General features: G+C 40.1%; 4 protein-coding genes and 2 long non-coding RNA genes across 6 annotated transcripts; 3 read left to right on the top strand and 3 right to left on the bottom strand.

Moving 5' to 3' along the window:
• The first annotated feature begins 930 nt into the window (after positions 1-930).
• LOC126621596 (stigma-specific STIG1-like protein 1) lies at positions 931-1,868 on the top strand. Its single transcript, XM_050290135.1, has one exon. It carries the CDS (start codon positions 1,063-1,065, stop codon positions 1,513-1,515), a length of 453 nt encoding a protein of 150 aa, XP_050146092.1. The 5' UTR covers positions 931-1,062; the 3' UTR covers positions 1,516-1,868.
• A 2,538-nt stretch (positions 1,869-4,406) lies between these two features.
• On the top strand, positions 4,407-5,325 carry LOC126621584 (stigma-specific STIG1-like protein 1). The gene has a single exon (XM_050290122.1). It carries the CDS (start codon positions 4,520-4,522, stop codon positions 4,970-4,972), a length of 453 nt encoding a protein of 150 aa, XP_050146079.1. The 5' UTR covers positions 4,407-4,519; the 3' UTR covers positions 4,973-5,325.
• A 5,442-nt stretch (positions 5,326-10,767) lies between these two features.
• LOC126623907 (uncharacterized) lies at positions 10,768-11,297 on the bottom strand. Its single transcript, XR_007623933.1, has 3 exons — positions 11,280-11,297; positions 10,846-11,223; positions 10,768-10,803 (listed from the first exon to the last, which is right to left on the bottom strand). It is a non-coding gene; the product is annotated as an uncharacterized LOC126623907 (long non-coding RNA).
• A 250-nt stretch (positions 11,298-11,547) lies between these two features.
• On the bottom strand, positions 11,548-12,640 carry LOC126623906 (uncharacterized). The gene is made up of 3 exons (XR_007623932.1): positions 12,223-12,640; positions 12,042-12,139; positions 11,548-11,866 (listed from the first exon to the last, which is right to left on the bottom strand). It is a non-coding gene; the product is annotated as an uncharacterized LOC126623906 (long non-coding RNA).
• Positions 12,641-20,877: 8,237 nt separating this feature from the next.
• LOC126621022 (putative pectate lyase 2) lies at positions 20,878-22,453 on the top strand. The gene is made up of 3 exons (XM_050289389.1): positions 20,878-21,582; positions 21,851-21,954; positions 22,058-22,453. The coding sequence occupies exons 1-3, from the start codon at positions 20,878-20,880 to the stop codon at positions 22,413-22,415; spliced, it is 1,167 nt and encodes a 388-aa protein (XP_050145346.1). The 3' UTR covers positions 22,416-22,453.
• Positions 22,454-22,877: 424 nt separating this feature from the next.
• LOC126621023 (uncharacterized) lies at positions 22,878-24,426 on the bottom strand. The gene is made up of 3 exons (XM_050289390.1): positions 23,525-24,426; positions 23,296-23,337; positions 22,878-23,176 (listed from the first exon to the last, which is right to left on the bottom strand). Exons 1-3 carry the CDS (start codon positions 24,330-24,332, stop codon positions 23,049-23,051), a joined length of 978 nt encoding a protein of 325 aa, XP_050145347.1. The 5' UTR covers positions 24,333-24,426; the 3' UTR covers positions 22,878-23,048.
• Positions 24,427-24,577: the final 151 nt, after the last annotated feature.

Here is a 24,577-nt window from a genome sequence, read left to right as displayed (position 1 = left end):
AAAAAAATAAGTTTTAAATCGAACCATCAAACTACAAAAACTGAAGTGATTGAAATGGCGCAAAGAAAAAAAAATTGACTTGCGACCTAAAACCAATACAGCATAAAGATACGGATGAAGAAAAATTATTTTAAAAATATCAAAATGTACTACGGTCTAGTGGTATTCCTCTTCGTTTAGAAGTGAGAGGTCTTAGGTTCGAATCTCGTGGATGACGAATTCGATACCAAATTAGGCTGCCCATTGTGTGGCTTAGCCGAACTCCCTCTCCCCCTGATGTAAAAATATTGATGTACTAAAAAAATGTATTGCTTAGAACTTTACACTTTAGAAAAACACATTTCAAACTCAAGTAGTTTACATATAGTTGAAATGTGTTTAAATGTATATTTTGTTATGCACAGAACCAAATCTAAGCTAACGAATTCGAATTGGATGGTGTGGTCACTCTCCTGGAAGCTTCTTCGTTCATACATATTGGTCAATGGTCAGTTATGTGATTCCAAAAGTATACTAAAGAAGCAGAAAATGTCAACATAGAGGCTCCACAAGTGCTTCTGTAACGGTTTCCCCTTTTGTAGAGTGGACTAACTTTGGTTTCTTGGACCCCTGAAATAACAAGAAGGCGGGCTTGAGCTCACGTAGGCACCAACATATATGCAATATTATGCATGCATGAGTGTGATCAACCCAAGCGAATAAGAACACCACAGCGCCTAACCTGCCTACTTTATCATAAGTAAATTTCTATCTTCTTCTTCTCCATAAGTCCATATCCACCTAATTAATTTGGAGTACAAAGTTTCTTTGGAAGCCTAACTTTGTTTACTTAAACTCTTCGTAGCCCTTTGATTTAGACCAACCCATTAAGTAGATGAATACTCACACAAATTATGAAATTAATACCATCCATAGCCCCCTCTCATTCTTCTCTATAAATACTCCAACCCTATATGCTTCTTCATCCAAAACATTCATACATACCTTCATCACCATCTTCTCTTCCTTCAGAAATCTCTCCCCTTATACATAAAATACACCCGACTACGCAAACAAAACATCATGAAAGCCTTCAAGGTTTTTCTTCTGCTTGCCATGCTAATGGCTTTAGCCATTACTCTCTCCGCAACACCGGACCAAGAAGAATCGTTCTTGGACGAGGATAATAATGATACAGATGATGCAACCAAAAGCATGCAGTCAGAAAAAACTACTTCTCTTATCGGAAGAAGCCGCTTCCTTGCCTCTCGGGCCGCTGTGCCCACATGCGACAAATACCCTAGAGTTTGTCGGGCGACGGGCAGCGCAGGGCGAGATTGCTGCAAGAAGAAATGCGTGGATACGAACACAGACAGAGTAAACTGTGGCAAGTGCGGGAAGAAATGCAAGTACGGGGAGACATGCTGCAAAGGCAAGTGTGTGAACCCTAGGTCTGACAAGAAAAATTGTGGGAGCTGCAACAACAAGTGCAAGAAAGGCAGTTCATGTGTCTATGGGATGTGCAGCTACGCATGATAATTATGATGTCTTCATGATGCCATCAGCAGATAAATTATTCTACTCGATCTATATATTGCAATGAGTGTTTGGGGGGTACAACTATACTTGAAATTCTTCAGATTACCATATGGAGGCTTGGCCAATTAATTATTGTTTATTATTAATTGATTATTTCTTTTATTACAATGTACCTAATGAATACGTAATTTGTTAGAGAAGGAGGATCCGACCCGGATTCAGTTTCCTCTTAGGGTTAGTATTGTGTTTCCTTGTTCTTGTGTGCTTTGTAATTTTAGTATGTTAAGAAATCTTGCTTTGTACTCCAAGTTACTGTTTTAATAAATAAGTACAATTATTAAATTAGAAAACTTCATCTTAATCCTTAAAAAAGATGAGTTTTAGTCTACAACCTTGTGTAAGATTAAAATCTAATTTTAGTCCCTGAGACATTTAATCATCTCATTTGTTAATTATATTTTAATGTTTTATTTCCTTTTTATTTCCTATTTTTAATGTATTAATACATTTAATTTTCATTTCATTCATCATAATATATTTTGATGTCTACATTTAGGTAAACTAATTTTTTTTATATAATATATTCCGATACAATTTGTGCAATCTTCATTTAGGTACATTAATTCATTTGATATATTTCAGTACATCCATCTATACAAATATATAGGTACATTACTTCAATATAATATGTTTGTACCATACTTGACCAATCCCAAAATTACTGAGTACCGATCAACTTTATACTGTCAAGGACCCAGAAGAGTTTCCCTTCAACCAGGAGGCCAATCACAGTGCGACACGTGTCGACATCAGAAGCCAATCACAGCGCGATACGTGTCAACATTAGAAGCCAATCACAACACGACACGTGTCAATGTCAGAACAAAGCTAGAAACTCTCTTCTATAAAAGGAGATCATTCTCCCACAATATTTCGTAATGTCATTTGTACTAAATCATTCACTAGTACTCACTCAAGGAGAGCTTGAACCTATGTACTTGTGTAAACCCTTCACAATTAATGAGAACTCCTCTACTCTGTGGACGTAGCCAATCTGGGTGAACCACATACATCTTGTGTTTGTTTCCCTGTCTCTATCCATTTACATACTTATCCACACTAGTGAGTGGAGCAATCTAGCGAAGGTCATAAACTTAACACTTTCTGTTGTACCAAAGTCCTCACTGATTTTGTGCATCAACATAATACATTTTGGTACATTAATTCAATATAATACATTTTGGTACGTACGTTTCAGTACACACATTTCGATATTAAAATTTAGGTACATTAATTCAATATAATACATTTCGGTACAGTCATTTGTATACTTATGTATTTACATATATATGTGTCACTAATTTCATTTAATATTTTCTCATTTATGTTCATTTATAATTGAAATAACTAATATGTGCATATTAATAAAATTAAAATTAAAATTTTAATGTGAAGACATTAAATACCAGAAATAGAATATAAATTTTAATAAAAGTACACTTTAAGGGATTAAATTGAATATGTAATCTAGCATCATGTTTTTTTGAAATTCTAATTTTTTGCAAGGACTAATGTTGAAAACCCCCTTATTAAATTCTCTCATTTCTACCTGGTATTAGAGACCGGTTCTTACGAACTAAGTGGATCTCTTTCTCTCTCAATTATGAGGGGAATTATTATTTCCCATTTAATTAATTAAGTTCTTATTTGGAGATCATTTTCACCGCTCGATTTGATTAGTTTGGTACTGTACGTATGTTAATTAGAAGGAAATTAATTTGTAAGCCAGTCGGGCATCTAATTGGATGAGATCATGTCTATGTTGCATTGGCCCCCAGGATATGATCGAACAATGAGAGAGTTAAAACTAGTTAAAACAGCATATGCCAAAAAATGGGTATCCTTTTCGTTAAAGGACATGTATATATACCTATATGTTTTTAAAATTCATCTATGTACGTAAATATTTGTATTTATGATCAAACAATGAGACAGTTAAAACTAGTTAAAACAACATATGCCAAAAAATTAGATCATGTATATATATATACCTCTCTTGGATGACGATTTCGATAACAAATTAGGTTGCCCATTGTGTAGCTTAGCCAAACTCCCATTCCCCCTAGTGTAAAAATATCGATGTACTAAAAAAAATGTATTGCTTACAACTTTACACTTTAGAAAATCTCATTTCAAACTCAAATAGTTTAGAAGAAGATTTAGTGGAAAGATTAGAATTTACTTAGAGCATGATTATAATTATATATATATATAAAGCGTTTTTGTTTTTATATAAAACTTATAGTTGAAATGTGTTTAAATGTATATTTTGTTATGCGCAGAACCAAAAATCTAAGCCAACGAATTCGAATTGGATAGTGTGGTACTCTCCCGGAAGCTTCTTCGTTCATACATATTGGTCAATGGTCAGTTATGTGATTCCAAAAGTATACTAAAGAAGAAGAAAATGTCAACATAGAGGCTCCACAAGTGCTTCTGTAACGGTTTCCCCTTTTGGAGAATGGACTAACTTTGGTTTCTTGGACCCCTGAAATAACAAGAAGGCGGGCTTGAGCTCACGTATGCACCAACATATATGCAATATTATGCATGCATGAGTGTGATCAACCCAAGCGAATAAGAACACCACAGCGCCTAACCTGCCTACTTTATCATAAGTAAATTTCTATCTTCTTCTTCTCCATAAGTCCATATCCACCTAATTAATTTGGAGTACAAAGTTTCTTTGGAAGCCTAACTTTGTTTACTTAAACTCTTCGTAGCCCTTTGATTTAGACCAACCCATTAAGTAGATGAATACTCACACAAATTATGAAATTAATACCATCCATAGCCCCCTCTCATTCTTCTCTATAAATACTCCAACCCTATATGCTTCTTCATCCAAAACATTCATACATACCTTCATCACCATCTTCTCTTCCTTCAGAAATCTCTCCCCTTATACATAAAATACACCCGACTACGCAAACAAAACATCATGAAAGCCTTCAAGGTTTTTCTTCTGCTTGCCATGCTAATGGCTTTAGCCATTACTCTCTCCGCAACACCGGACCAAGAAGAATCGTTCTTGGACGAGGATAATAATGATACAGATGATGCAACCAAAAGCATGCAGTCAGAAAAAACTACTTCTCTTATCGGAAGAAGCCGCTTCCTTGCCTCTCGGGCCGCTGTGCCCACATGCGACAAATACCCTAGAGTTTGTCGGGCGACGGGCAGCGCAGGGCGAGATTGCTGCAAGAAGAAATGCGTGGATACGAACACAGACAGAGTAAACTGTGGCAAGTGCGGGAAGAAATGCAAGTACGGGGAGACATGCTGCAAAGGCAAGTGTGTGAACCCTAGGTCTGACAAGAAAAATTGTGGGAGCTGCAACAACAAGTGCAAGAAAGGCAGTTCATGTGTCTATGGGATGTGCAGCTACGCATGATAATTATGATGTCTTCATGATGCCATCAGCAGATAAATTATTCTACTCGATCTATATATTGCAATGAGTGTTTGGGGGGTACAACTATACTTGAAATTCTTCAGATTACCATATGGAGGCTTGGCCAATTAATTATTGTTTATTATTAATTGATTATTTCTTTTATTACAATGTACCTAATGAATACGTAATTTGTTAGAGAAGGAGGATCCGACCCGGATTCAGTTTCCTCTTAGGGTTAGTATTGTGTTTCCTTGTTCTTGTGTGCTTTGTAATTTTAGTATGTTAAGAAATCTTGCTTTGTACTCCAAGTTACTGTTTTAATAAATAAGTACAATTATTAAATTAGAAAACTTCATCTTAATCCTTAAAAAAGATGAGTTTTAGTCTACAACCTTGTGTAAGATTAAAATCTAATTTTAGTCCCTAAGACATTTAATCATCTCATTTGTTAATTATATTTTAATGTTTTATTTCCTTTTTATTTCCTATTTTTAATGTATTAATACATTTAATTTTCATTTCATTCATCATAATATATTTTGATGTCTACATTTAGGTAAACTAATTTTTTTTATATAATATATTCCGATACAATTTGTGCAATCTTCATTTAGGTACATTAATTCATTTGATATATTTCAGTACATCCATCTATACAAATATATAGGTACATTACTTCAATATAATATGTTTGTACCATACTTGACCAATCCCAAAATTACTGAGTACCGATCAACTTTATACTGTCAAGGACTTCCCTCAAAGCCTTCACGGCAGACTTACGTGATTGTTTCTTTAAATACATGATCAATGCCAATACTTGGAAGACTTACTCTGAGGTGATGGCGCAGGCTTATAACCATGCCTCCGCCGAGGCAAAGACATATCAGGAGAAACCCCCTACAACCATCCTTTATCAACAAGTGGGAGGTGGAAGCCAGACTCACCTAAATGAGAAGACCTCGACTTTCCAAACAGCAGTGGCACCTCCCCATGCCTTGCATAATGCTTCGCCGAATCAACAGACATATCAATTTCAAGGCAAGAGGAAGGATTTCCATCCTCACCACTCTCCTTTCAGTAAAAAGAGTAAGGGACACTATCGCGATAACCAAGGGTATCGCCACAATAACGCTCGCCCCCAGGCAGTCAATGCGGTGGGTCAAACCCGCGTCAAGATACCCCCTACCCCAAGGTATGAGACATACACGCCCTTGAATGCCACATGCGCGGCCATTTACCCCAGCATAGCTCACCTGATACCAAAGCCAAAGCCGAGGCACCCAGATTACACGCCCCCGAATAACGCGGGCATGTTTTGTTGCTACCATGAGCATAACGGCCATGATAGCGAGAAATGTATCATCCTCCGTGATCGTATTGAAGCTTTGGCACGAGAAGGAAAAATTGATCAATTCCTTCTTCACCCTCAAAGGGATAACCGTAACCAACGCCAGGTGAATGTCATATATTCCATAAGCGGCGGCACACCCATATCTGAATCTTTCAATAGGGCCATGAAAAACAGTGAACGAATTCTGAGGCCTGGTCACCAAGTGTTTCACGTGGAAGACATCAAGGGAGGGAAGTATCAAAAGCCTAACTGGGATCCGATATGTTTCTACCCTGAGGAAGAAAGAGGCATCATCTACCCTCATAACGACCCATTGATCGTGGAGGCTCACATAGCCAACTTTGATGTTCGACGAATCCTCGTAGACACAGGGGCTTCGGTCAATATCATGTTTGCCGAAGCTTTCAGGGCACTCAGTGTAGCTGAACACTTGCTCGATCGCTCGATTTCTCCTCTGATAAGCTTCTCCGGTGATATCGTGCAACCCTTAGGGAGCATACATTTACCCTTTACTATTGGTACAGGCCCTTACACGGCTACCATTACCACTAACTTCCTAGTGGTTGACTGCCCAACGGCATACAATGTCATCTTTGGGCGCACAGGCATCAATGATCTCAAGGCTATGGTATCCACGCATATGCTGTTGATGAAATTTCCAACCCCCCATGGCAACGGCTACATCAGAGGAGATCAGCTTAGTGCACGATCATGTTACAACACTTCAGTTAAGCAACAACACTTGCCCGGACCCAAGGAAACCCTGTCTGTACATGACCAAGTCACAAAGACCAGCCTAGATGAAGCGAACTTGGATCTTCCTGATAGCAACAATCAACCCGATGATCCTCGAGATGACTCTTTCACCCAGCAAGCCCAACCTGCTGAAGAGTTGGAGAAGGTACCTATCTCAAGAGATTATCCAGATCGCATGGTGAAGATTGGCACCACATTGTCACCACCCCTTCGGTTAGCATTGATATCTTTTTTGAAAGAGAACACTGAAGTCTTCGCCTGGTCATACGAGGACATGCCAGGCATCTCTCCCGATGTCATCTGTCATCGTTTGAGTATTGACCCCAAGATCAAGCCGGTGAGACAGAAGCGAAGATCTTATGACGCTGAACGATACGAGGCAATGAAAGCAGAAGTTGAAAAACTCAAAGGCATAGGCTTTGTCCGCGAAGTCAATTACCCGACATGGGTAGCAAATGTGGTCCTTGTTAAGAAAAATCCGACCAAAGAAAGTCTTTTGCTTCAAAAGGTCTTGTGGAGAATGTGTGTTGACTACACCGACCTAAACAAAGGGTGTCCGAAAGATAGCTTCCCTCTTCCTCTTATTGACAGACTTATAGACTCTACGGCCGGGTGTGAACTCCTGAGCTTCATGGATGCTTACTCAGGATACAACCAAATCCTCATGAACCCTTCGGATCAAGAACACACAGCCTTCACTACCGACAGAGGACTATACTGCTATAAAGTCATGCCTTTCGGCCTAAAGAATGCAGGAGCGACTTATCAGAGACTAGTCAACTCAATGTTCGCCGAGCAGATTGGGAAGAGCATGGAAGTTTACGTTGATGATATGTTAGTCAAGAGCAAACATGCTGACCAACACATCACCAACCTATCTGAAACTTTCACTATTTTGAAGAGGTATCGAATGAGGTTAAACCCCAACAAATGTGCCTTCGGCGTAGGCTCTGGCAAATTCTTAGGTTTCATGATTAGCCAACGAGGCATTGAAGCTAATCCCGAGAAGATTAAAGCAATCCTCGACATGAAGGAACCGGTAACTTCAAAGGACATCCAGAGCCTTACTGGCAAGGTGGCAGCCTTAACCAGGTTCATTTCTAAGGCCACAGACAAATGTGCTCCCTTTTTTAAAGCACTTAAGGGAAGTAGGAAGTACATTACATGGACTGATGAATGTGCCGAGGCATTCAAAAACCTCAAGGAGTACATGAGTAAAGCCCCTCTACTCTCCAAGCCCGAGGTAGGAGACATTCTCATTATCTACCTATCGGTATCAGCTTCAGCCGTAAGTTCCGTTCTCATTCGAAAGGATGGGAATATTGAGCGACCTGTCTACTACGCTAGCAAAGCCTTACAAGATGCGGAGACACGGTACTCTAACATTGAGAAATTGGCTCTGGCATTGGTCATGTCTGCTCGAAAACTCCGCCCTTACTTCCAAGCGCACTCCATCATCGTGCTTACCAATTATCCTCTTCGACAGATACTCCAAAGTCCTGACACTTCAGGGCGAATGATCAAATGGGCAATAGCGTTGGGTGAGTTTGACATCTCCTACCAACCAAAGCCAGCTGAGAAGGGCCAAGCAGTGGCAGACTTCATTGCCGACTTCACATATCCGGTTGACATTGCTTCTACACCTGAAGCAGTAGCTTCATTACCGTCGGAAGCTCAGAAAGTAGAATCAACGACCTCAGCATGGAGTCTGTATGTTGATGGCTCATCCAACCAACAGGGCTGTGGAGCGGGACTAGTCTTGACTACGCCCGACAAAGTAGCAATGGAGTATGCTCTTCGTTTCAAATTCAAGGCATCAAACAATGAGGCCGAGTATGAAGCCCTTCTAGCAGGATTACGTTTGGCCAAACACCTCGGGGTTAAACAAATTGATATTTTCAGTGACTCCCAATTAGTGGTCAACCAGGTTACCAACAACTTTGATGCTAAGGACAGCTCCATGGCAGCATATCTTGCGCAAACGCGACTTTTGCTCAAGCACTTCCACTACCAGATCACCCAAGTTCCTCGAGCGGCAAACAGTCATGCAGACGCTTTGGCTCGCCTCGCCTCGGCAGTGGAAGACAAGATTGGGAGAAAAATTCATGTCGAATTGTTGGCAGAACCAAGCACCATGGTCGCGGAGGTGTACAATTTACAACAAGAAGATAGTTGGATCACCCCAATTTATAAATTCCTTGCTCATGGCACCCTCCCAATTGACAAAGTCCAAGCTAAGCAGATTCGATACAAGTCTGCCCGCTACCTGATCATTAATGACCAACTCTACAAGCGAGGTTTTAGCCTGCCATACTTAAGGTGTCTTACGCCTGCCGAGGCGGAAATCGTCCTTCGGGAAATACATGAGGGAGTCTGTGGAGATCATGCTGGATCTCGGTCCCTAGCACACAAGACTTTTCGCCAAGGATATTACTGGCCAACACTCCACCAGGATGCCATCAAAGTATCCCGCTCATGTGACAAATGTCAACGATATGCAACTATTCCTCATTCCCCTCCAGAGCCTCTTACTCCTATGATCAGCCCTTGGCCCTTCGCCCAGTGGAGACTTGATTTGATCGGCCCAATGCCGGCAGGGAAGGGCAAAGTCTGTTACGCAGTCGTTGCAGTGGACTACTTCACAAAGTGGGCCGAAGTAGAACCCTTGGCAACCATTACTGAGGCAAAGATAGAAGACTTCGTGTGGAAGAACATCCTTTGTAGATTCGGCATTCCCAATGCGATAGTCACTGACAATGGGCGACAGTTTGACAACAAGAAGTTCAGGTTGTTCTGCTCTAAGTTCAACATCAACTTATGCTTTGCCTCTCCAGCTCATCCCCAGTCTAATGGACAAGTTGAGGCCATCAACAAAATAATCAAGCGCACTTTGAAAACCAGCTTGGACAAAGCTAAAGGCTGTTGGCCAGAATTTGTACCCCAAGTTCTTTGGTCATATCGCACTTCATATCGGACTTCAACAGGAGAAACTCCATTCTCACTTGCCTTTGGCACAGAGGCGGTTGTCCCTGTTGAGCTCGAGCAAGCAACATTCCGAGTCCAGAACTACATTCAAAGTGAAAATGACAAACAACTCACCCTCAACTTGGATTTAGTCGAGGAACACAGAAACCAAGCTCACTTGAGGAATGTCGCCTACAAGCAGCGCATCTCCAACTATTATGACTCTAGGGTCAAGCCTCGTTCTTTCAAAATAGGAGACTGGGTCTTAAAGAAAAGATTACTCTGCGACAGAGTCCCAAGTGAAGGCACACTTAGTCCAAACTGGGATGGACCGTATGAAGTCATTGGCATCAGTCGCCCTGGCTCTTACACACTTAGAAGCTCCGATGGCAAGACCCTTGGCCATCCATGGAACACTGATCACTTGAAGTACTACTACAAATAGACTCACGATGTACAAGTGTTGAGCTATAGCCGTTCGGCATCCTATGTAATGAAGGCCATTTGGCAATGAATTCAATAAAGAGGTAATTTGGCCAACTCAGCCCTCACTCTTTTACATTCCTAGCAATGGAACACTCAAGTGTTGAAACCTCAAAGCAGATATATCCAACACGAAACAAAATCTAAGTATGTGTCGACAAGACTATACAAAGAAAGGAACAACCAGACAATGGCTTATATCCAAACAATAGATCTATTCATACACAGCCAAAAAAGCTTCACCATCAAAGCTTCACCTCGAAAGCTTCATCTACAAAGCTTCATCTACAAAGCTTCATCATCAAAGCTTCACCCAGAAAGCTTCATCTACAAAGCTTCACCTACATAGCTTCACCCAGAAAGCTTCATCTACAAAGCTTCACCATCAAAGCTTCACCTCGAAAGCTTCATCTACAAAGCTTCACCATCAAAGCTTCACCCAGAAAGCTTCATCTACAAAGCTTCACCATCAAAGCTTCACCTCGAAAGCTTCATCTACAAAGCTTCATCTACAAAGCTTCACCATCAAAGCTTCACCTCGAAAGCTTCATCTACAAAGCTTCATCTACAAAGCTTCACCATCAAAGCTTCACCCAGAAAGCTTCATCTACAAAGCTTCACCATCAAAGCTTCACCTCGAAAGCTTCATCTACAAAGCTTCATCTACAAAGCTTCACCATCAAAGCTTCACCTCGAAAGCTTCATCTACAACGCTTCATCTACAAAGCTTCACCATCAAAGCTTCACCTAGAAAGCTTCATCTACAAAGCCTCACCTACAAAGCTTCAACACCACAGCTTCACCTACAAAGCTTCAACACAAAACCTTGCTCCAAATAAACAAATTTTGTTCACAAAACCCAAGATGCCCTTGAACTTGTACAAAAACACTTGGGTAAACATAACCATTTTTTGTTTTACACCCACAAGGGCCCAAAATTTTCCTTCTTATTTATTCACTTATATATGTTCCCAAACATATTATAATAGATCCAACAACAAGCCAAAGTCCCAAGTTTCATAATGGACAAAAGTACAAGCAATTCATCAATAATGAAGGTGCTACAAAAATTGGAATCTGCCCCAAAATAGAAATCCAACCCAAGAGACTTTTTCTCTCTCTCCCTCTTCCGCCTCCTTTCATCTATCAAATTTCTGCAACCTCTGCTCTTCTCCAATGGGGCTGAATTTTGGACACCCTATATTTCTTGAGCATATGAACAACTTTCAAGAAGGAACCATTTCTGTTTGAGCGACGGAAATTAAAGTGTTGAAGCTCCAAACATGACAGTCGGATTCTTGCAGATTTCGAAGCTGCTGTGATGTTTCGAAGATCTGGAAATATTTAACCATTAGTTCATTCTGAATTTTTGATATGTTATGAAAGAGTTGATGAGGAACAACTTCAATGAAGAAAGCATGCCGATCTGAACAATAGAAAATGGAGTTTCGAAGCTCACAACAAATCTGACGGGTTGACAGAAAAATAATAACCAGTCATTCATCATACCTGGATTTCTGGAGTTATACTGCTCCGAGGGATCTCAAATTTGGATATGTTGTAGTTCACGAGCTGAGGAACAACTTCAATGAAGAAAGCATACCGATCTGAACAAGAGAAAATGGAGTTTCGAAGCTCACAACAAATCTGACGGGTTGACAGAAAAATAATAACCAGTCATTCATCATACCTGGATTTCTGGAGTTATACTGCTCCGAGGGATCTCAAATTTGGATATGTTGTAGTTCACAAGCTGAGGAACAACTTCAATGAAGAAAGTATGTTGATCTGAACAAGAGAAAATGGAGTTTCGAAGCTCACAACAAGTCTGACGGATTAACAGAATATTGATGAACAGTTACTCATCATACTTGAATTTCTGAAGTTGTACTACTCCGATGGATCTCAAATTTGGATATGTTGTAGTTCACAAGATAAGGAAAAACTTTCATGAAGACGACTTTGCAATCTGAGCTATAGAGAAAGGTGTTATCTTGCATCCACTCAGGCTGATTAGTGGAAACGAAAAGCAATTCCACCAAAGAAAAGATGAAAAAGAGAGAAAAGCTACTAATTGCACTTGATCTTGTCTAGTCAATAGCATGCAGCATCAAACACACAAAAGTTGGAAATATTTTTAGATAAAGCATATACGAATGTGTGACATCGAAACAAGGATTCGTTACTTTGACAAATTAGTAACACGCGAGACACCTCATTCGGCAACTCTCTTCGCCTGAAGACTTGGGGGACTCCCACCATATGCTACTGCACCTTGATACTCGGCAGTCTCACAACCACTCAGTGACTTGGATTTTTCAAGTCTCCAACCGAGAAGTTTTCCTCACTCGGGAAATTAAGGGAACACTACCTCAAACTACATGCTTCACTCACAAAGCTTCAACAATACAGGTTTCAACAAAAGCAAAAATTCAAAGAACTTTATGAAGAAGGCTTTGGTGTATTTAACACAATATGTTGAAATGAAGCAAAGCTTATTTATTAATATTTTCGATAAGCCACAAATATGTACATATACATGAGTCAAAATAAACAAACAAAAGGGAGCCTTCACAAAGGTTGCTTAGGGGAAGTCTCAGCAGTCGGTAGAGCCCCAGAAAGAGAAAGCACCGGAGGGTGGTTATCCGGAGCCTCAGTACTTGACAAAACCCCAGAAGGAGGAGGCATTGGAGGTTCATCATTTGAAGCTTCATTACCAGGTACAGCCCCAGAGGACGAAGGCAATAAATGCCTTTGGAACAAACCCACAAACCGCTGATGATCAAGTAAAACCTTACCATCAGATTCCTTCATCTGGTCAAGCTTCATCTTCATGTTTGTAGCATAGTCATGGGCGAGCCGGTGCAACTGCTTATTCTCATGCTTGAGCCCTCTAATCTCCTGTTTGAGACTCATCACTTCAGCAGCCAATGATTCAACTTGGCGGGTTCTAGCAAATAGGCGTTGAGCCATATTAGACACAGAACCTGCACACTGAACACTAAGAGCCAGAGAGTCCTTAACAGCCAACTCATCAGACCGTTTGGAAAGTAGTCTGTTATCTTTGGGAGTGAGAAGGTTCCTGGCCACCACTGCAGCGGTCATATCATTCTTCATCACAGAATCCCCAACGGTAAGGGGACCAGTAGGGGATATGAAGGATGGGCGCCATATGTTGTCTGGAGAAGGCGTGGCTGTCTCTTCTCCAAGGTTCAAGTCAAAACGACGGTCGGAGGGTCCAGACATTTTCAAATGTGTTGAAGAAGGAAGAGGTCAGACAAATCAAGATCTTAGAAGTGCAAGAAATGAACTTCTACTGGTAGAGATTCAAGTGTGCTGTGGAACTTAATGTCAGCCTCTATAAAAATCTGCACTCGACGGAGCTTCAGAAATCGAAGAGGCATTTGCTTTCTCAAAAGCTGGGCTGCTCAGAGACCACGAGGACCGATCTCAGAAATCGAAGAGGCGTTTGCTTTCTCAAAAGCTGGGCTGCTCAGAGACCACGAGGGCCGATCTCAGAAATCGACGAAGCACCTGCTTTTTCAGCCTCGTCAGCACCTGTCACATGCACAATTAGCTTTGCGGAAATTACGGGCACTCTGTCGAAGATTTCTGGTGAAGTAGAAAGCACGTGAATCTTACTGTTCAATCACCGCTCTCCATATGCACCATCAACTCCTCGGGTACCACATATAACTTTGTCAAAGATCTCTGACAAAGTTTAGGCACGAGAATTTCGAAGTTCCAGCTACCCTACTATTACCCATAAGGGTAAAGGAACAGCACCACTGCTTGACAACTGGAAAGTCCCTATGTGTGTCGACCTCCGTGTTTTGCGGCAAGACAGGTTGGCAAGAACGTCCAACCTTTACTCACATTCAAGAAAAGACTCCTAACATAATTACTTTCTCAAAAACCGGAGTAGCACCGCTTTCCGAATCTCGAGAGTCAGATCCTCGACGGGATTGCTTGTTCGAAAACCGAAGAGGCACAACTCTCAGAACTTCGAGAGCCAGATTTCCTTAGATAAAGCTTGTCTGTAATCTTCACACGTAATATCAGCTTTCCAGATACCACATACCACTTTTTCAAAGTGCTCTGACAAAATTAAAACACGTGAAGCTGGCAGCTCCCACTACATTGCTGTGACCAAGAAGGGTACAGGAATAGCATTACTACTTGTTATTGGGAAATCCCTATATACATTGACCTCCCTCCTCAACGGACAGGCAAACCTGCAAAAATGCTCAACCCTTTCTCGCATTCGAAAAGGCACCCTCAACATAACCTCTCGAAATACTCAGCTTTATTTCCCCCCAATAATACCTCAGCAAATAAGCCACACCAAGAACAAGAGTATCTCATATCATCAGGGTCGAAAGCAAGAGTATCCCATATCATGCTTTCTCCCTGTCTTTGTCTTTGTCCTTGTCCACACCTGCAGGACAAGGAGAAAGAGAGCAGTCAGTCGGAACCTGAAATCAAACCTCCAATTTGGAACTGACTGCCTGGAGCCTTTGCCTGGTTGCTTACTTAGCATTGCTCTCGAGTACTCATCCTCAACTGCTGTCAAGGTCACGAATTCCACCGGCAAATACCTCATGACAGTTGATCAGATATTGGCTCTTTACACTGAAGCTGCCAAGCGTGGATGAGTCACTATGAAGGAATGTTCTGAAGGACCATTTAAATGCAAAGGTTGCACACCACTTCTGCCATGCAAAAGATTGAAGCAGAAGGTTCAACGGTGAGCTGAAACAGATCACTACAGCACGACACCTTTCCATACCACATTCATTATTCCGTCAACAATAAAAGTATCTCATATCATCAAGGTCGAACGTACTCTAGATTTGATGGACTTGTTTTGACCCTCAAATTTTTGAGTCGGCCTTATACTCTGAAAGGCACCAGAAAACCCTCCAGCACAGTTCAAGAATAAGCCTGTGGAAAGTTACTTCTTCAAAAGCAAAAGTATCTCATATCATCTCTTATCCATTTGCTTCTCCTTATCCTGGCAGTTGAATGAGAGACAAGGAGAAGGAGAACAATCAACCGGAAGCCGAAGTCAAACCTCTGATCCTGGGTTGCTTACTTGGAAGTTTGACTGCTTACCTTGTCTGTCACCTCTTTCGGCAGATCTCCTAGCTCGGCGACTTGGGGGACTCCTACTATAGGGTTTGTATCACACTTGACTAAGCCCGAAACTACAACTAAGCTTCAAGTGAAATTGATACATTACCTTGTGCGTCAACATCAGCTAAATACACCATTCCCGGATGGAGGAAAGGTACTTCCAGAGAAGGGCAGATGAAGATCAGACCACACTTCGGTACTTAGAAGTTTCGCGATTACTCAAGGGATTGGATCTTGCAAGTCCCCAACCGAGGAGTTTCCCTCACTCGGGAACTTAGGGGAGCACTGTTTGTACCATACTTGACCAATCCCGAAACTACCGAGCACCGGCCAACGCTATACTGTCAAGGACCCAGAAGAGTTCCCCTCCGACCAGGAGGCCAATCACTACTCGACACGTGTCAAGATTAGAAGCCAATCAGAGCGCAGCACGTGTCGACATCAAGAACCAATCATAACATGACACATGTCAATGTGACAAAGCTACAAGTTTTTCTATAAATAGGGGTCATTCCCCCACAACATTGCCTAATGCCATTTGTGTTAAATCATTCACAATAACTCACTAAATTGAGAGCTTGATCCTTTGTACTTGTGTAAGCCCTTCACTACTAATAAGAACTCCTCTACTCCGTGGACGTAGCCAATCTGGGTGAACCACGTACATCCTGTGTTTGCTTCTCTGTCTCTATTTATTTACGTACTTATCCTCACTAGTGACCGAAGCAACCAAGCGAAGGTCACAAAACCTGACACTTTCTGTTGTACCAAAGTCTTCGCTGATTTTGTGCATCAACACAGTTCATTCATCATAATATATTTTGATGTCTGCATTTAGGTAAACTAGTTTTTTTTATATAATATATTCCGATACAATTTGTGTAATCTTCATTTAGGTACATTAATTCATTTTCGGTATATCCATTTATACAAATATATAGGTACATTACTTCAATATAATACATTTCGGTACATTAATTCAATATAATACATTTTGGTACGTACGTTTCGGTACACACATTTCTGTCACATCTCGGCCCGGGTCAGATCACTTCCCGGGCCCGCTCCATCACCGTAGCATGATATTGTCAGCTTTGGGCCCCGACCACACCCTTACGGTTTTGTTTTTGGGAACTCACACGAGTACTTCCCAATGGGTAACCCATCATGGGAGTGACCTCGTGCGCTACTCGCTTAACTTCGGAGTTTCGATGGAACCCAAAGCCAGTGAGCTCCTAAAAGGTCTCGTGCTAGGTAGGGATGAGAATATACATTTAAGGATCACTCCCCTGGGCGATGTGGGATGTTACAACTCACTGGCTTCGGGTTCCATCAGAACTCCGAAGTTAAGCGAGAAGGTGGCCAGAGCACTCCCATGATGGGTGACCCACTAGGAAGTTCCTCGTGAGTTCCCATAAACAAAACCATGAAGGCGTGGTCAGGGCCCAAAGTGGACAATATCGTGTTACGGTGGTGGAGCGGGCCCGGGAAGTGGTCCGCCTCGAGTCAGGATGTGACAAAATAGTATCAGAGCCAATCCTGGTTGGAAGTGTGCCGACGAGAACGTTGGGCCCTTAAAGGGGGGTGGATTGTAACATCGCACATTGTCCAGGGGAGTAATCCTTAAATATATATTCCTATCCCTACCTAGCACGAGGCATTTTGGGAGCTCTCTGGCTTCGGGTTCCGTCAGAACTCCGAAGTTAAGTGAGAAGGTGGCCAGAGCACTCTCATGATGGGTGACCCACTGGGAAGTTGCTCGTGAGTTCACAAAAACAAAACCGTGAGGGCGTGGTCGGGGCCCAAAGCGGACAATATAGTGCTACGGTGGTGGACCCCGGGCCAGGATGTGACATTTCGGTATTAAAATTTAGGTACATTAATTCAATATAATATATTTCGGTACATATATTTAGGTTCATTATAATATATGTTGGTACAAACATTTCGTTACAGTCATTTGTATACTTATATATTTACATATTTATGTGTCACTAATTTCATTTAATAATTTCTCATTTATGTTCAAAGAACTAATATGTGCATATTAATAAAATTAAAATTTTAATGTGGAGCCATTAAATAACAGAAATAGAATATAAATTTTAATAAAAGTACACTTTAAGGGATTAAATTGAATATGTAATCTAGCACCAGATTTTTTTGAAATTCTAATCTTTTGAAAAGACTAATTGAAAACCCCTTTGTTAAATTCTCTCATTTCTACCTGGTATTAGAGGCCGGTTCTTACGAACTAAGTGGATCTCTTTCTCTCTCTCAATTATGAGGGGAATTATTATTTCCCATTTAATTAATTAAGTTCTTATTTGGAGATCATTTTCACCGCTCGATTTGATTAGTTTGGTACTTTACGTATGTTAATTAGAAGGAAATTAAGTTGGAAAGAAAAAGCCAGTCGGGCATCTAATTGGATGAGATCATGTCTATGTTGCATTGGCCCCCAGGATATGATCGAACAATGAGACAGTTAAAACAGCATATGCCAAAAAATGGGTATCCTTTTCGTTAAAGGACATGCATATATACCTATATGTTTTTAAAATTCATCGATGTACCTAAATATTTGTACTTATGTATTTTTGTGTACCGTATGTCCGTACTTATAAACATTTGTGTAACCATATATTCATCTATGTACCCACTTGTTGTCTACTGTTACATAGCTCCATCATTTTGAAATTTGATTTGAGTATTGCTCATTTAATAACCATTACTCTCTCTGCAAGACCAAATAACCACCAAGCAGCGGCATCAAGAAGCCGGTTCCTGGCCTCGAAGACTCCGGCGGGTAGGGGAGGATGTGGCCAAAACCCTCTTGTTTGTAGTGCCACTGAAGGTAGCCTAGGGCGTGATTGATGAACAATGTTTGTACGGATATGAGGGCAGACGCACTCAACTACGGGGTTTGTGGGAAGAGATGCGAAATGTCAGAGATATGCTGCAACTCTCATTGTGTCAAACCAATGTCCGACAATCAAAACCGTGGCAAGTGTTTCAACCATTGCAAGATAGGCATTTCCTGTGACAAAGGGTTTTGCGACTATGCTTAATTAGAAATCATCATGACACCGCCCAGATCGAATACTTCTACTCAACAATAAGAATCACAATAATGTATGCACGTGTCTGTGTGCATCCCTATCCGTTACGTAGTTAATGGTTTATGTATTTAATTGCATGTTTTTTCTCTCAAATTACAACTGTCTGTACTTAGGTTAAGGTTATGAGTCTTTGTGTGAGTGCATGTGCGGACTCGTACAATGGCTAGCTTGCTAGTGATCATCGACATGGGCTTTGTCATTTACTGTTTATTTAGTTTTTTCTTTTAATGATGTTGTGTGTGTGTGTGTGTGTGTGTTTGGCTGATGCATGTTTCTTTCTATTTTATTAGTTGAATTTTCTCATTTGCTTCAATGTAGCTAAACAATTTTTCGGTCATTCTTAAACACAATCACGTAAAGTTACTATCTTATTTAAATTATAAGACATTAACTTAGTTTTTAATAATATACCTTAAAAGCGAGATCTATCAATCATGTTGATACAGCATGACGAAGAGAAGGATAGCAAATAAAAATCTTATTCCACCAAAAACATGAAAAAAAACCTTAAAATTTATTGAATGATAATTGAAAGATGACAATCCTAATACCTTAACGTCATCTAAACTACCTACTAACAAAACTCTCTTTGTCAATCAAAAGTGGATAAAAAGACCAAATTAACTCTATCAACAAAACTAAAGCAAAATAACCAAAATAAAAGTTAATAGAAATATAGTAAATTAAACACAAATTAATTTTATGGGTTTTTTTTTTCCAACGCTTTACTGCGAGGTAACCATATCAGTTGCCTCTTCCACTTTTTTTTTTCTCAAATAAAATAATCCCTAATAACAAAATAGTTATTAAGAAACAGTTGCTAAAGATTTGAACAAATCTCTTTGAGGACGAAAAAATTGTTTGAAGGTCATCATTTTGGACTCCATACAACTTAGGGCATAATAGGTATTTGAAAAATATTTTAAAAGCTTGTTTGTAAAATTAGGTCGACTCATTATTTTGTTTACTTTAAATAAAAGGTCAATGGACCCAACTCAATAAGCATGATGTCATGGACTAAAATTATGAAATAAAGTCAACGGACCTAAAATCATTAAGCATGATGTCTTGGATTAAAACTAATAGCTGACTATTTTTTTTTTGTCGGGCTGACTAAATTTTTGGAGTTATGTCTAATTATCCCTAAAAAATACCTAAAGCGTCTCTAAAACTTAAACCCCTAAATCAAAAATTGTAAACTATGGGAAATTTCGGAACCAAGTCATGCTACTTTTGTGAGTTTGATGCACGTATTTATTCTCTTTGAAACAAGTCATGGATTTTTAGTACAAATTTGCAAATTTTATTTTTGTTGCCCTTATTTGTGCTATTTGACTAGATCTTTAATCAATTTTGCCATTTAATTTATACCACATATCATTCACCCTTATTAAAACATGTAGAATAATAAACCACACTATTAATTATCAAAAAAAATCTCCAACGTAGCCTATTCCAAATGCTAATTAGTTAGGTTCAATTAGTCTTTTCTTGAATGCAGTATATATATCCCCTACAATATCCAGTCTATGTATCCAACTCTTAAAATAATACTCTCAAATTTTATTTTCCTTGACAGTTTAAGAGATTATTATATTTCCTTAATTTTAATAGGCCTCTCTGATTTAATAATTAATATTATGGTTTAATGATAGTTCTCTCACTTATATGTGAGAAGCCTTCTGACTTTTGTACATGAAAAATCTGATACAAAAATATTATTATTAACCCATCGTATAATTTAACTCAAATCCCCCATTTTCTTCATGTAAATATATCATATTCTATTAGGTCCGAAATTTTTACGTGCCCCTCACCATTCACTGAAACATATATTCTTGGCTAAGAATTTTATTTCTTTACATAACATAAGCAGGACGGTATACATTACAAAAGAAAGTCCACCAGCCTTAGTTCGTGCAACCACGTCTTGTATAGACCCAAAACTCTTACATACCAAAACATAAACAAAAGCACTCCCTATTTTAATCGTGTGCACAATCTTCTCATTAGTCATCACCGTATCCAATTCTCCCTATATATCCTCCTAATTCTGTTCGTTTTCTTAATCAACTCATAATTAAGCCATGGCCTCCCTAGCCCCTCTCGTATTATTTCTCTTATGTTTTTTAACTTATATTGCTCCAACATTTCAAGCCTATTCCCCAGACTACTACACCACCCCCAATATCACTCTCAAAAACATCATGAACGTGGTAGACTCGTGTTGGCGCACCAAATCCAATTGGGCCACCAACCGCCGAGCCTTGGCCGACTGCGCAGTAGGCTATGGCAAAGACGCATTGGGAGGAAAATACGGGCGTACTTATGTAGTCACAACCTCAAATGATGACTCAGTAAACCCTAAACCCGGCTCACTCCGTTACGGGGTGATCCAAACGCAGCCATTATGGATCGTTTTTGCCAAGGACATGGTGATCACGCTAAAAAATGAGCTCATTATGAATAGTTTCAAGACCATAGATGGTAGAGGTGCTAAAGTTGAAATTGCGTACGGACCATGCATAACGGTGCAGGGCGTTAGCCACGTTATTATACATGGAATAAGCATTCATGATTGTAAGCCTGGGAAGGGTGGGAATGTTAGGAGCACTCCTACACATATTGGGAAGCGTCGAGGGTGCGACGGAGATGCTATTGCTGTCTTTGCTTCTTCGCATGTTTGGATAGACCATTGCTTCCTAGCTCGTAGCGCAGATGGCCTCCTTGATGTCACCCATGCTTCCACTGCCGTCACCATCACAAACAACTATTTCTCTCAGCATGACAAAGTAAGCATAAAAGGTTAATTATGAGGTTATGAATTAATTTCCATTAATTGAGCCCTTTGTTTTCTTTGCTCGACTTATGTTACATTTTGGGCTAATTGAACAAGTTATTTTCTAGCTAGTCCGTTCATGTATCTTGTTTTATTGTCAATGGATGAGGGAATTAGAGCATGAGACCTCATCCAACGTTGAATAGAGGATACAACTAAATTGAGAGCTAGCTAGTTGTTGTGTATCGAATTTAACTAACTCCCTTGTGCTTTAATTTCAGGTGATGTTGCTTGGTCACAATGACAATTTTAGTGCAGATAAAAATATGAGAGTCACAATCGCCTTTAACCGTTTTGGGGCTGGCCTTGTTGAAAGAATGCCAAGGTAAGCGCAATAACTTACCTGCAACTCTCTGAAAAGAGAAAAATACATGAGAGTACATTGTTTAATTAATTTATGCCATTGTTTTTGTCGTGAAAAAAAAAAGGGTTAGGTTTGGGTATGCGCACCTGGCCAACAATAGATATGACGAGTGGAAAATGTATGCCGTAGGAGGCAGTGCCAATCCAACAATTTTCAGTGAAGGGAACTACTTCATAGCTCCTGAGACTTCTTATGCCAAACAGGTTACAAAGAGAGAGGCTGGAGGCAGTTGGAATAATTGGAAATGGAGATCTTCAGGGGATGTGTTCAAGAATGGTGCTTTTTTTGTTCAATCTGGATATGGAAACTGCTATCCACTTTACTCTCGAAAGCAGTCGTTTAAGGTCTTTCCAGGAGCCATGGTTCCTGCTTTAACCTCAAATGCAGGTCCTCTACGCTGCTTTGTTGGCAAAGTATGTTAATTTGCTTTGCCATATATATATATATACCCTTTTCCAAACTTTTTTTTCTTGTTTTTGGTCCTACCATTTAAGTTTTCCGTAATTGAAGCTCTGTGCGTACATTGACTTCTTGGATCTCTATTATCAATATTGAAACTCTTTGTTATATGTGTTGTGAGTCTATCCAATTTGTGTTCCTACATAATATTAGAGATGGCACAACATAGAGTGAGGAATTACTGAACTTTTTATTATTAGGATGCATGATATATCTCCGATCCAAGAATTTTGTTTTAGTGAGATGGCTAGCTACTGACATTGTCACAAGAAAATTTGACAATATTGATGAAAAGCACTAAGTAGCTATTGTCGCTTTTGCTTGCAGGTTTTCGTATAAAAAATTTGGGTGTTATAATATCAGTGCACGGCATTGTTGATATTTCAGTAGTAACAAATAGATACAAATAATATAACATCACTAGATTGTTCAAGCAGAAAAGTTACTCTCACGCTTCATTGGCTGTCTCAATGTTGTATATAAACAGGAAAAGAATCAAGAGACGTAGAAAAGCATGTCGATGTGCAAAAAGCGATTAAAAAAAAGTAGAAAAGGTAAAGAAAGAAGGTGGATGCTTTTACTTTGGTTTAGTGTCTTTAGAAAAGCCTATTCTCATTGCTCTGAACCCCACATGTTACTGGTGATTTAGCCCTCATTTTCTTCAAGTACCAAATTCCTGCTCCAACTCCAAAGGCTCCTGCAACTGTCACTCCACTAATCGTCCCTGCAACATTAAAAAAATAAAATCCAACTTATAGTTAAGCACACAACATCCAAGCTATATATACTTGAATTTATGAAATTTTGTTCGCGCTAAAAGCCTAAATTTCAGAAGTGAATCACCTGCAAGTACTCCATTCCTCCTATTCTGAGAAATGCTGTGATCTGCATCATTGTAATTAAATAATCAACAATCATAAAAATTATTAGAAGGGAAATTAATGTTTGATACAATGTAATGACTAAAAAACTTTTTTAAGTTACATCGGAGAGTTTCGAACCTGAACCTAGTCCACTCCTACCCATCACCCTATACACTCTAACCACAAGGCTAAATGGCTCAAAAACGTACCTTTACAATACGTAGTGACATTTCCTCTATCACATAAGCACCAGAAGTTGAGTGTTTTCGTGTCAAATCCACATGTCCCGCCTCCTTTAGATGTGTCCTGACACTGAAGGCAACGGGTGGTCACCGGAATATCGAAATTGACACGAATTCCGTATTCAGGAACTTGATCATCCGGCTGATTTTCACCACTGCTTCTCCAATACACACTAGTATAAGTAGCACAATACTTTAACATCAACCTCAGAGACTCAGTGGCTTTGGGATAGTAAGAGCAGCAAGAACTTGTCCTCAACGCTGAGGCGCACTCAGGCAAGTGCCTGCAAAGATAACTAGAACTGTCACACGAAGAGTCACATCGCTCCGGAAACCTCTCACAAAACACAGGCTTTGGCTCAATGATCACATTTTGTTCACTACAATTAAAGAATAGGTAGTCGTTTTGAGGAGAGAGAGATAAATGCGTGCTCGTGTCGAGGCTAAAAGGTCTTGTGGCTCGGAATGTGTCACCGTCTAGGCAATTCCACATGAAAGGATCGATGAGAAGAATGTGAGGGTCGGAGTAGCTTATGGATTTAACGGGGTATCTTCCGGAAGGTGTTCGGAGTTCGAGTTTAGAGGATTCGGAGCATACGAGGATGTTTTTGTAGTAAGGACTCCCACAGCCCTCATCGATGCCGAAAGGGTAGTTGATGGGAATGTTGCCGCAAGAAGTTCTGCAGAGGCTGGCTTGAGGTGCCGTGAGGCTGACAAACGGAAGGGTAAGGAAAATGAGCAGGACAAACGGCATAGGAGTTGTTAGAGGAGACATGAGAGATGCTAGCTAGCTAGGTTAAGCTTGAGTGATGGTGTACATCCCAACAAAAATTTGGCAGTTTAAGCAAAGTAGCTAGATGAGTAAAGTGAAGTGTGATCTGAGTAGTAGTTGGTGGTGTTCACTTTAATGTCTTTTTCTTTTTTACTTTATTTGCTCTTACGTATGCTTTGTGACTGGTCTGTTTGTTTGGTGCTTTTGCTTTATGGGAATATTTAGTGAGATGAACATTTTGACCAAGT

Source organism: Malus sylvestris, chromosome 5 (assembly GCF_916048215.2).
Source record: "Malus sylvestris chromosome 5, drMalSylv7.2, whole genome shotgun sequence".
NCBI lineage: Eukaryota > Viridiplantae > Streptophyta > Magnoliopsida > Rosales > Rosaceae > Malus > Malus sylvestris.
Note: the sequence above shows the minus strand (reverse complement) of the source record. Positions and strands in the feature narration are given on the sequence as shown.